Genomic DNA, 12,831 nt, shown 5'->3' with positions numbered 1-12,831 from the left:
GCAAATGAATAACAGCCTTTTAGACGTTCAGATTGCAGGAGTTAGATTTTGGTCGTTTTCATTCATCTCAAAGCTCTGTCCCCATAATAAGATTTCCTCTTCTCCCGCTTTTGTTCTCTCATCCCAGGCTGACTACTTCAGCTGCCTGGCGACGGTCCTGTACACTCGTAAGGAGAACTGTCTGTACCAGGCCTGTCCCACTGAAGACTGCAACAAGAAGGTGATCGAGCAACAGAACGGACTGTACCGCTGCGAGAAGTGTAGCCGAGAGTTCCCCAACTTCAAATACCGACTCATACTTAATGTAAGCTCAAAGTGTACATCATTAACACTTGTTTATCACACATGCAGTGCCGTTGACTTTGAGGAACTTCTCCAATAACACACATACACACACATGAATAATCTCTCGCCCCTTCATCCTCTCTGTCTGACACTCAGGCCAACTTAGCAGACTTCGGGGATAACCAGTGGGTGACATGCTTCCAGGAGACAGCTGAGGCCCTGTTGGGTCACAGTGCAGAAATACTGGGACAGCTCAGAGACACAGTGAGAGAGAGACACACACACACACACACACACACACACACACACACACACACACACACACACACACACACACACACACACGCTATGCTACAACACACTCCTCTAACTATTTTGTTCCCATCTGACAAGAAAATTACTTGAACACATTTTTTTCAGGAGGTCTAACTATAACAGACTGCTTCCATTGCCAATGCTTTTGTATTTACCTTGTCTTTCTTTTGTCTGCGTGCTCCTGAGGACGAGAATGCATTCGATGAAGTCTTTCAGAAAGCCAACTTTACAACCCACATCTTCAGAAACCGAGTCAAGCTGGAGACGTACAACGTAAGTAGCTATAAACAAGAGCACAAAAGAATATGATACAATGCGAGGCAATTTAGTTTCCCAGGAATAAGAAAGCAGAATGTAATGACATACAACGGTTCCACTCATTGTCCTGCAAGCTGTGAGAAAAATGTCACGTCCGTCTTATCGTTGTTCTGAACAAATGCACCAGCGGTACACTAATAATGGATCTGGAAAAATAGGCTTTTAAAATAACCAGGATTGCAAACAAGTGGCATTGTTGTAAAAACAGTAAATGGTCTCATTTAGCGTCGATTTCATTTCACAATCAAACCAGGATATTGGAACAGCTACAGCATACAGCTAAGCTGTGTGAGTCTGTTTGTTAAAGCAGTTTCTTTCATATGACAACAGTTAAGTTATGAAAATGTAAGTACTTTTTATTACAAATGGCAGCATTTCATATTTTTCAATCCCACAAGATTCTGTTTTGGCAGGAAACATGTTTTTTGGTGAGTGAATGTTGGTAAAAACATGAAAAGGCAGAGCTTGCAGCGTTTACAGATTTAGTATTTTGATTGGCAGAACGATTAAACTGATCTGCAGCAACCTTTTAAGATGATCTTGTTACAGGCAGTGGTGGAAAGAGTTGTAGCTGGAAGTGAATATCATAGGTGTAGGAGGAGAAGGAGCTCGCTTGATAACATATCCCCATAAATATTCCAAAGTGAGACTTCACTGATTTGATGTGAAGCTTCCCCCGGTGCTAAAGTATGATACATCGAGGTGTGTTGTTTTTTAATTAATGGGTTGCGTGCCATCCGTGAACTTGTTTTAACCAGATTGTCTTTGGTTATTATCTTCGGCTTACCGCGGTACCAAGCATGCAAAGCCACAAAACAAGATGCGCAATATAATCACAACGTGCTGTCAGTCACACAACATGCATCTAGAATCATTTCAATTAGTATCACACTGACAAGGGAGTTGTTATGTTGCAAGTGCACTATGGATAACAGAAAACAAATACAGCTGTGGATTTATTTCTCTTAATTAGGCACTAATTAGCATTTAGCTATTGTCTGTCTAAGCCTAATTAGCTCAATTATTCAGAAGCTAATTTGCTACCAGGGGCGCATACCAAGAGTCTGAGTGGAATGATTGAGATGTTGGATGAGCTCTGAACCGTCCTGACCTCAAGAAATCCTACGAGGAATGCGATGCAAAGTTCATGAGCAGAGCGTCAGGCCCAGCTTGAAATGTTTTGTTCTAAAAACATTCTGAGAATGTTACCATTCACTGTTCTAGGAATGTTTTCAGCGGGAAGTTTTCTTTTGGTTCCCAGAATGTTCTTCTGAACGGTAGGATAACGTTCTCTAAAAACATTCTTAAAATGTTTGGTGATAACATTCTCAAGATGTTTTTGATAACATTGTTCGAACATTATGCCCTACTATTCTTAAAATGTTTTCAGCTGGACGTTTTATTTTGGTTCCCAGAATGTTGTTCTGAAAGGTAGGATAACGTTCTCTAAAAACATTCTTAAAATGTTTGGTGATAACCTTCTTAAGATGTTTTTGATAACGCAACAATCCGTTCACGGCAACAATCCGGCAGGGAATGAGTGCAGGCTGCAGGCTTTCATAGTGACTGATGAGCAGGTTGCAGGTGTGGTTGATTGAATTTTTTATTTCAATTCCAACTTTGGTCATGAAGAATATGTCTCTCTGTTGTCCACGTTCATAAAGCAGTGCTTCTCAAACCTTTTTTCAGTAATGTACCCCCTTTGAACATTTTTCTCAGCCAAGTACCCCCTGACCGACCCCGGACATTTTTGACAGAAAAAGCCTATATAAATAATTACAATATAGTGATGTTCCATCAGTGTGTGATTTATGAACTCCTTAATGCATGCATTACAACAAACTAAAGATATTTTCATCTTTATGCATGAAAAAAAAGTTTTTCAATTGAATTATTATATGTTTAACAACCCAATGAACAAAATTATATATTATTAAAAACTATAAATACAATACACAAATGTAACATGTTTATATGAGGACCCCCTTAGTGGTTCTAGGAATATTTTATGTAAAATTGTGTTTTCTATTTAACTTATTGTACTAAGATTATTTTTGTAATCATGCAAGGTATTTTTTTTATTAACCTTTTTATTTTGTTTACCTCATGTACCCCCTGCAGTACCCCAACGTACCCCTAGTGGTCCGCGTACACCCATTTGAGAATCACTGTCATAAAGCATAAAACAACAGCATCAGAGCACGGTGCAGAGTTTCTAGATGAGTTTACAGTAGTCCCTCGTTCTTATTATACATCCATGTTGTAGTCCGCTGTATAGAAAACTGTAGTTTCCATAGTTTCCCCACAGTAGCAGACGCACATTTATGAAGTCCGCTGGCGCATTATAAACACGTCGGATAGTGAAAGTGCAGTCGGATTCTCTAAAGTACCGCAGTCTCTTCTCCAAAGTCCTTTTGAATGTTCCTATCCACTATCCCTTAACCCCGTGACGTTTCACTCAGAGGTCAAGGAATAGACGATAGGGTTAGACGTTAGGAGCTGATTTTTGGATTATCCGACCGCAGCCATACAAACACTAACAGGGGTTTCAGGGACGGGCAGTGACAGTCGGTCCGTTCTTCTATATGTCTGTCGGTCTCAAATCTAAAGGGTGCAATAACGATTTTTATCCAATATGCATAAACAGCGGACACTGTTGATACGCAGCCCTCACAAACCAGACACGGCCAGATAGCTTATCTAACAGTTAGAACCTACATACGAGACACAACCTTTATAGTCAGAAAAAAGTGTGATTATTTTCTGATATTGTACGCATGCGGCCCCCACCTCCTCTTTTTGCGGCCCTCAGATTAATTTATAAATAACGTATTTAATTAAAAAAAAATAATTATTTTTATATTTTTTAATTTAAATGTTTACTTGTAGTACTGATACCGTCCACTAGACTCCTAGTTACGTCGAGAGCTGCGTCGATGATTTAAAATACCGCGAAATAATCTGTGACGCATTTGTGTGTATTGTGTTTGTTTCCCGGGGAAACCCTCACAAGAAACACCGGCTGTTGTTGTGCCTGCTGTGACGTTAAGTTGCCTCTTGTAATTATGCTGTTACAAGCTTAAAAGTTATTTTTATCATCTGAATTTGGTGAAACAAGTTTAATATTCTTAAAACCAAGACTTTGTTTATTTGAAATCAGATGAAAACAAACTGTCACGGACCCTGCCGTTATCTATGATTACTGCGCTTTTCATTCATAATGTCAGCGGGAGGGAGGGAGCGGCGCTGAGGAACAGCAGAGTGCGGGCTGACGGGTGTCTGTGTGGACATTCCCCTTATTGTGGAACAAGGGGAATGCAGAGACTGGCTACAAGTGTTTTAGGTTCAAGTTAGATAACTAATGTCTGGGTTAGTGTTCATGACTTCATGTTTATGTCATCTTTATGGTTCATCTCAATACACACACATTTTCCGTGCTTTCCAATAGTTTAAAATAGTTGTATTCCACTGTTTAATAACCTGTTCAATACAAACATGCCACTTGTAAAAATGAAATAACATTTCTGATATTTGTTTAGTGAGCTTATAAGAGGATGTTCCCATTTTTTGGGGATGTTCCCTTTGATTGTAAAATGTCAATGAAGATGTCAGACTTAGTATATTTGTTAATAATTACATACAACACATGGAATTTGTGTGTGTGTGTTCCAACTGAATCTGCGGCCCCCTGGTGGCCAGTGCATCAATGATGTGGCCCCCACCAGCATCAAAGTTGCCCATCCCTGCCTTAGTGTGATTCAGAGATGAAGTACTCGAGTCCCGGACTCGGACTCGAGTCGGACTTGAGTGCCGATTTTCGGGACTCGTGACTCGACTCGGACTCGCGCACTGATTGATGCGACTCGGACTCGGACTCGTGAATTATCGTATACGCTGACTCGGACTCGTGAATTTCCCCCCCTACGATTTTTCTCTGGAGTCTGATGTCCTCTATCCTGTCGTGTGCACCTGCGAGGCGAGTTCACGTACTGGGCCCCGCTATTCCAGTCTAAAGATGTCAAGAGACACACCCCGCATCCTGCTGTATGCTTTCACACATTCTGCTTCCACATTGGAAAAGAGCAGCGCAAAATGCTCGTTATGTGGAAACGTTATTGAAGAGAAGGCTCCGTAACACATTATTCTAAGGATCGAGTTCAGACATATAGGCTGTCTTGAACACTATCATCAGAGTAACGCAGTGGCGAACTGTGTCTATCACAACTGGACCTTATGTAGACACACACACCTCCGCGACATTATAATGTCCGTCTTTTCACTGAATTGTTGTCTTGAAAAGGGTACTCACAACAATTCCGCAACAACTTCATCTTCACCTGTTGCACTTGTCATTTCAACGTTAAAAACAATAAAATGGCATGAATTGCTTCGTCGCATTCATCTATCCTCTGTCTCGAGCCAGTTAACTGCGGGCCTTCTAGAGTACCCTGGAACCGAGGGAAACTCTGAAAGAATACGCCCATTGGCTACAAATCAATATATGATTGGTTGATCAAACTGTCAGTCCAAACGTACGCTCTCATTCAGTGCAACAGCCAGGGCATTCGATCAAGGATGTAGAATACCTTGGTTGAAGGACAAGATCTGATTGGTTGCTTTCTTTTCTAAGTTCTTATTACTTATCCTAGCTGCACATCCAACACATTGTTTATGATCGTAAAGACACAGAATCTAACGGTGCCCACCTCAACACTGAAAGATACAAACTCGAGACGTTATCAACAAAAACGTACATCAAAACAAGTGGCGCTAGCGCTAATGTGCTAGGCTAACATGGCTCACCTTCCTCTTTGTCTGGTCTAAACTGGTCTTCAATGGCTTTAAAACGATAAAAACGATGATGTAGTTAATCCATAGGTTAATATCCAATGTGGCTGTGTCCCCTTTGAAATGTTCTGATAATCTATAAGCAATAAAACTGCAATTCCGTTATCTGCTGTCCGCTCTGTGCTTCGTGCGCTCTGGGTCCTGCAATTCCTGCTTCCTTACGTAGTAAATAATAAGTAAAGTCTGCTGCGTAATGTACTTAAGCTGGCTGGCATTCTTTATACTTTACGCAGGACCATATCTCTGGAACCCATTGGTCGATTTGGGTGATTTACACCTTTTTCTTAAAGGACACCTATCATGCTATATGTAAATGATATAGTGTATGACCATACCTATATAAGGTATATTTATACATTTTATTTTTCAAAATACCAAACAGATCATTTTTTAGACATGCCTCGTTTCGCTCATTTTCGCTCTATTCCAAACCTGTCTTTGAAAATTCTGAGCAGCAGCTGACCACGCCCCCCTGCAGAAGAGCAGGCATGAGCCGGCGAGAGTCACGTTACCGTGCTTGCTGTGATTACGAGTGTGGAATAAACATGTCATCTCAGAGCAATGCATGTGTTCAAGCATATTATCAATTTGATCCAGAAACTGACCCTGAAGCAGCGGAGTTTTTGGTGGAGGTGCAAAAATCTCGGTTGCAGCAGGACGTTTCTGAATGGTTCGCTGACAAGCTGTTGTCCCTATTTATTTTACTCTGTTACGATGCTTGCTCCTTATTCCGTTCATATTTTGGCTAATTAGCAAGAATGCAATGTGTACAGTTTGTAACGCAAAAACAGCGATATATATATTTATAAAGGGAGACATTCATATTTTCAGCATATATACAATGGCCTCATCGCGTTTATTAATAGTTTACAGTCCTTTTCTTCCAACATCGTGCAACAACCATTGGAAGGTTGAATAACTTAGGATGATAAAAAGTATAACTCCAACAACACCTCAGTTGTCAGCAATGTGTGTAGTTTCATGTGTTTTTAAAAGCTCAGTTATTGACTTCTTTGTGCAAATTGCGCCACGATGCCTTCTGAACGGAGAATGTGTGCTGCATGGAGATACCACAGGTAACATTTTTGACAGCTTTACTAAGTTGTCTGTTTAAATACATTTCACATGTCATTCAATATATGTTTATCACAATGTGTCAAGACGGATGCAGTAACTTGAGGACTCTGTAACCTGTATGGTGGACCATCCTGGATTGGAGCCTGGGTGCCTAAATGTGTTCTCCCTGCAGAATGCGTTGAATATTTACAGAGCTGAACATGGTGGACTACAGTTGAGGCAAATAGAGCAGTGAGTGGTTTGTTTGTTTTGACTGAAATTGTAAAACTAATGCTAATATTGTTCATGGAAATAAATACTGGTGTATATGGCTTTATGCAATCTTTCATTCTGTCATTGTACATGTACTATTATATTATATACTACACAGCAATGGCATAACACACCCATGTGTACGACAAAAAGGTCCACACACACACAACCTTATGCTTTTGAAATCAGAATATTCTTTACCCATCCAAACATGAATAATCACGACACATTTTGATATCAACTCGGAACTTTATTGTCAAAATCAACGGTTAAAAAAACCCATTAAAAAAAACTAAATGTAGCCTACTTGTATTTTGTATAAATGACACTAAATATTTGTACAGATGCTTTGTGAGCTGGTGCTGGGGCTTCCTTGGACGCAGGATCAGAGTGGTGATTCCGGCCTGCGTTGTCCTCAGGATACGCAGGGAGTTTCCTGATCCGTGAAATGTCGATGTTGGGTTCAGACAGCAGCCAAATTGAACCGTGTAGCATACCCGGCGATGACCTCCTCCCTGTCAGGTCGCTCATAATGGTGCAGGGTCCACAAAGACTTGGTCGAAGATGAGGTCCATCAAGTTGGCCACGTAGGGCTGTGCAATGGTAAAAAAAGCACAACAAAAAATGTGGTTTAGATTAGTATATGCATGTAAAAAACTGAAACTTCTTTCTAATTTTTTTATTTTATATTTGTAAATAGTTGTATAATAAATATTTTAAACACTTACGGAATGTGGGGTCAGTCTTTACTGGTTTTGCTCTGCATTCTCCCTTCCTGGCCTTTGGGAACTGCAGTTTATACAGAGGGTTTCCAGTGGATGTAGTGGCTTGTGCACGCTCAGCGTTTTCATTGTAGTGCAGGGCTGCCAGGTACAGTCTTTCATTTCCGCCATGATACAAAAAAATGTAAATAATAGCAAAGGATGTACAAATTGTCACTAATTAGTAAGTATGTGAGGTGCTGGCCTGTAAAGAAGAACACATAGTTAGAACAAAATCATCTCAATTTAGTATTCAGGATGAGAAAATACTATTTGGATAAATATAGTCTGAAATCCCAAAAGATGGGGCTAAAACTCTCTATTTAGCAAAACTCTCTATTTAGCAAAGCTCTTTGCTTAGCCTTTTCCAATCCGAGTTAGTTTTGAACCGTAACGTGCATGCTGTGTTTCTGACTCAATACAGATGATGTGTTGGAGAGGGGCTGAGCTCAGTAGACTGACTGTAATGAGTGCTAGCCACTAATTAGCCTGTTGCTAGAGGTAAGGCCTTGTCAACAACAACAGACCAACGGGGCTTTAGCTCAGTTTTACTCATGGTGTGTGTCCCCCCTCGCATACATACACAGTGTTGTATCCTAACACACCCCCATTTATATTCATGTGCGCAAACAAGTAAACATACAAAAGCTTTTACATATAACGCTGCAAAAAACGGCATGTCTCATTAGCTTAGCTTAGCTTACAGATCGATGATATCTGATCGTTCTTACAGACTACAATCACAAAAGCTTTTACATATAACGCTGGAAAAAACGGCATGTCTCATTAGCGTAGCGTAGCTTAGCTTACAGATCGATGATATCTGATCGTTCTTACAGACTACAATCACAAAAGCTTTTACATATAACGCTGGAAAAAACGGCACTTGCCTACAGAAGATTACGTTTGTTATTATAACTTACTCAATATGATTTTAGAGGATACAAAATACTAATAAATAGGAGAATAAATACTTGTGTTATCGCCTAGGGCATGGCTTTACAGCCTTCACACAGATCGCCATTACGGCAGTATGTCTGAACATGTTAGCAAATGCCTGATAATTAAAATAAAAGACAAAGCAAAGACTGCGAAGCGTACAAAATAAAATGCTACAAAAATATATAAACACCTAACCGATTACTATTTGGGTTTGAGGCGACATTGATACGGCGAAGCTACATGCTACAAGCTAGAGATAGCTTTATCAGGAAAAACACCGCTAAATAAAAACTTACAGCTTCAAATTTGGATGTGTCCTCACTGGCCTGGTCCCGGATGGTTGGTATTGATCCCGGGTTTAGCATTACTTTGGAGGCATATCCGTGTTGGACTTGAGACAAGTTCATAAACATGTCCGTCGTAAAATGTTTGGAACACACAAACAGAAATCTGCCATGGTCTTCTGGCACATGTCCCTTGTAAATGAAGTCTAGCCACAGATTCATTTCTTTTTCCACTGATGGCATTGCATGCAGTCCCCTGTCCCGAGTCTTGCAGCCAACAACAGCACAACGTTTAACTGGCTTAGACATCCTGGCAAGAGCTGGCAAAAACACAGATGTGGGTTGATTTGGCCTGCCGATAGCCTATATGCGAATGAGAGGTTTGGCAATGCACGTGGCCGTGGCTCATTCCCCTGATAGGTGGAGAGTTGACCAATAAGCCGAGGACTTCTCTGTGACGTAGAAAAGTGTTAAAATCTGGATCCGTTTTTTTCAGATCCGTTGCAGCCCCTTTTTTAGAGATTTGGCGAAGGAGGAAAATAGAGAGGGTTGTGTTTTCTGACACTTGGTGAGTTCCCTGGAACACCGGGGACACATATTCATGTATAAAAGACGTACAAAGGTGCATTTTGCATGATAGGTCCCCTTTAACCATTACATCCAATAGAATCGATGGGCAGTTCCCAAATCCACATAAACATTACCATTGGAATAGTCTTTTCTGGCTGATAGCTCCAGGAATTCGAGGTCGTGCAGTGATGACATTACATGTGTGGAATCTGTGGAGTCTCAGCTTTAAATCGTATATCTTGTTTGTGCAGTTAAGATAGTAATAAGGGCATTTCTACCGTGAGTTCTGTGTAAAAAAGCGTTAGCATTAGTTAGCATTTTTTCGCTCAATGCTAATTCAAAGGCTTGGTATTACTCTTGTGTTTTTTTTAGCTAACAATTGTTCTTATTGTCAGTTAGCGGAGTTTCTTACCTTTAAAAGGGTATGAAACATTAATAGTTTCATAAATGTTAAGAAGCCCTGAGACATAGTCTCGTAAAAAAACGGTGGGAGGGGTCCACTGGGGGGACCTTCGGGCTTAAGAGGTTAAAGGCAATGTGAGCGTCCATTCTCATTGGATAACGGAGAATTGTACACCCGGAAGTAAATATTCCCCTTACTGTCGATTGATTTTACAGTGATATCTGCACTACTCATCGACTAAAAAACACCCGATTATCCTTGTTAATTACACAACATTGATTGGTTTAAATGTTGTGCAATGCTTTTGTATTTTTCCCCTTAGATTCGGAGAAACAAATATTTTTTCGGAGTAAAGGATGGCAGAAGACACTACACTACCCAGAATCCCCAGCTATCGTTTAGGACTACACCATGTGCTCTGTTTGACAAACCCTGTCTATGTCACATGATCTTCAAATTTCTCCCTGCAGAAAAAAAAACATGGCTTCTATTTTAAAGTTAGTTTGGCCATTAAAATGCGTTTTGATGTCATTTGATGCGAGAAATATGAGTTGTTATTTCAGATGATGTGTGCAGTGGATGTACATGATCTTTAGTTTGCTAGTTATTACGAAGATTACATCAGGAAATTGTGTCTACAACGTTTTCATTGTTACCAAGGTGGTTGCTAGGGACGCTGCTATCGATATTATTTCTGTTATGTTGTGTAACTGTTTAATGGTGTTATCTTTATTGCTAACCCATTCCCCGTCAAAGTATGGTGTTGGTCCACAGCGCAAACGTATTAGTTTAACAAAATCTGCATCTAAAGATACGTTATTTTCCCCTGTGCAATTCCAGTCTCACATCTCACAGCACATCGTCATTGACAAATACCAGAAACAGACCGAAAACATTTAAAAAAAAAAAAATAATACTTTATTCCGAGTGTGCTTGCTTTTCTCTTTGAAAGTCATCACATAACGGCATTGTAATACACGGTTCAGCTGCATTAAATATTACATATCTGCCGTAGTTCTGTATTTATAGAGCCCTGATGAGAAGACTTCTAGACAAACATGAGGAACTGAAAACGTGACGTGGATCATAAATATATCAGCCATTAAACAACATCTTATATTTCTTTTCACACAATACGTCTCCTTGCAGTATCAACACTAATTCGGCTGACTTTTATATTTGATCCAATTGGTAGATAGGCTGTATTTACACCATAAAGGTGCACAGCTGATATAAAGGGACACCTAGGCCTAGTGGTTAAAGCATGTTATTGAATTTCATTATTTTTTATTATTAGATATTAATAGGATCCCTATAAAGTATATTCATTACTCGTTATTCTCTACTAATAGTTAATTAAAGACTGTATATAATGACTATTTTGCACATCCCTTTCAAGATTTCAAGATTTTCTAAGGTTTATTGACATATCATATACACAACTATGGTGTAGTTATGCATTGAATGAAAAACTTGGGTCGCAGGTTCCTCAATAGTGCATTACAAGACATCTATCAATATGTACTATGTTGAAGCACTTATTTTAACTGATATTATACATAATGTATTATACTCTTATAAAATGTATGTAGATATTTCATCTCCGGCCTTGTCAGGTATTGAACAATCAATAAATAAAGAACACAGAATTGTTAAATATAAAACACAGAATTTGTGTGATTACGGTGCGGTGGACCCGTTCAAATCCAGTTTTGGACAGTCTGCCGTGGTTCCATCCCATTTCAAGTGCTGTTCGAGGCTCGGCGTAACCCTCGGAGTACACTCTCCAATCAGAGCTTGAGGACTATCATGGTGTAGTCCTAAACGATAGCTGGGGATTCTGGGTAGTGTAGTGTCTTCTGCCATCCTTTACTCCGAAAAAATACTGTAAAATCAATCGACAGTAACGGTACGTCCACACAGCAGCTTTTCAAAAATCTTGAAAATCTTGGAGCTGGACGTGTCTGAAAGCTTGGGGATTTTTTGCGAGCAACGCGACCAACAACCAATCACATGAATCTCCCGCCCCCGACATACAAAGCAAAAAACCCCGGGCATTTTATGCGAGCAATATACATATAAACTCCCCAAACAGGCGAAAACCTACCAGTTTCACCCACTGTCTCTGCCACCTCCCTCCATGCCTGGTTCCTCCGGTTTGTATCCCGTTAATAGTTCTGGTCGTAAAGAACCGGGTGATTTGCTACCGTCATTTCTCGTTTGGAATATGAGGAAATGAACTGCGGTCTGGTTCTCCCTGCTTACACGCGGTTTGATTGGCTAGCGCTTCTACTGTCAGATTTGCATAAACAGGATTTGATTGGCTGACGCTTCCAGCTCAGCTTCAAAAGTTGAACATTGCTCAACTTTTGAATCCTGAAAATCCTGGAAATCTTCGCTTCGCTCCCCCACAATGCAGTTCGGCGAAAAGCGAGGCAAAGTGACGTCATCCGCATTCAAAGTCAATGGGCAGAGAAGTGTTGGAAGCGTTGGAAGATTTGTTTAAAGCTGCTGTGTGGACGTACCGTAAGGGGAATACTTACTTCCGGGTGTACAATTCTCCGTTATCCAATGAGAATGGACGCTCACATTGCCTTTAAGGGCAGCCGACACAAACGAATGCCGTGCTTCCATGAGCGTCAAATCCCGCCGCAGATGGGAATACATTGTAATCAGTTGAAAGCTATTTGCGTCCCTTTGTGAAGCTGAAGGAGCCTAGGAGCGTCATAACTGCATGCCACGGACACTGACCAAACGTCGCTCCTGGACGATTATG

General features: G+C 40.4%; 1 protein-coding gene across 1 annotated transcript in view; it reads left to right on the top strand.

The window, feature by feature from the left end:
• LOC117459026 (replication protein A 70 kDa DNA-binding subunit-like) overlaps window positions 1-12,831 on the top strand; it is a 63,331-nt gene that overhangs the window by 27,859 nt on the left and 22,641 nt on the right. Inside the window, exons 14-16 of the mRNA XM_034099857.2 lie at window positions 128-304; window positions 442-549; window positions 787-873. Of these exons, the coding sequence (XP_033955748.1) occupies window positions 128-304; window positions 442-549; window positions 787-873 (372 nt within the window). The remainder of the gene's footprint in view (window positions 1-127; window positions 305-441; window positions 550-786; window positions 874-12,831) is intronic.

This window comes from Pseudochaenichthys georgianus, chromosome 14 (genome assembly GCF_902827115.2).
Source record: "Pseudochaenichthys georgianus chromosome 14, fPseGeo1.2, whole genome shotgun sequence".
Taxonomy (NCBI): Eukaryota; Metazoa; Chordata; class Actinopteri; order Perciformes; family Channichthyidae; genus Pseudochaenichthys; species Pseudochaenichthys georgianus.
This window is presented reverse-complemented; position numbering and strand designations above follow the sequence as displayed.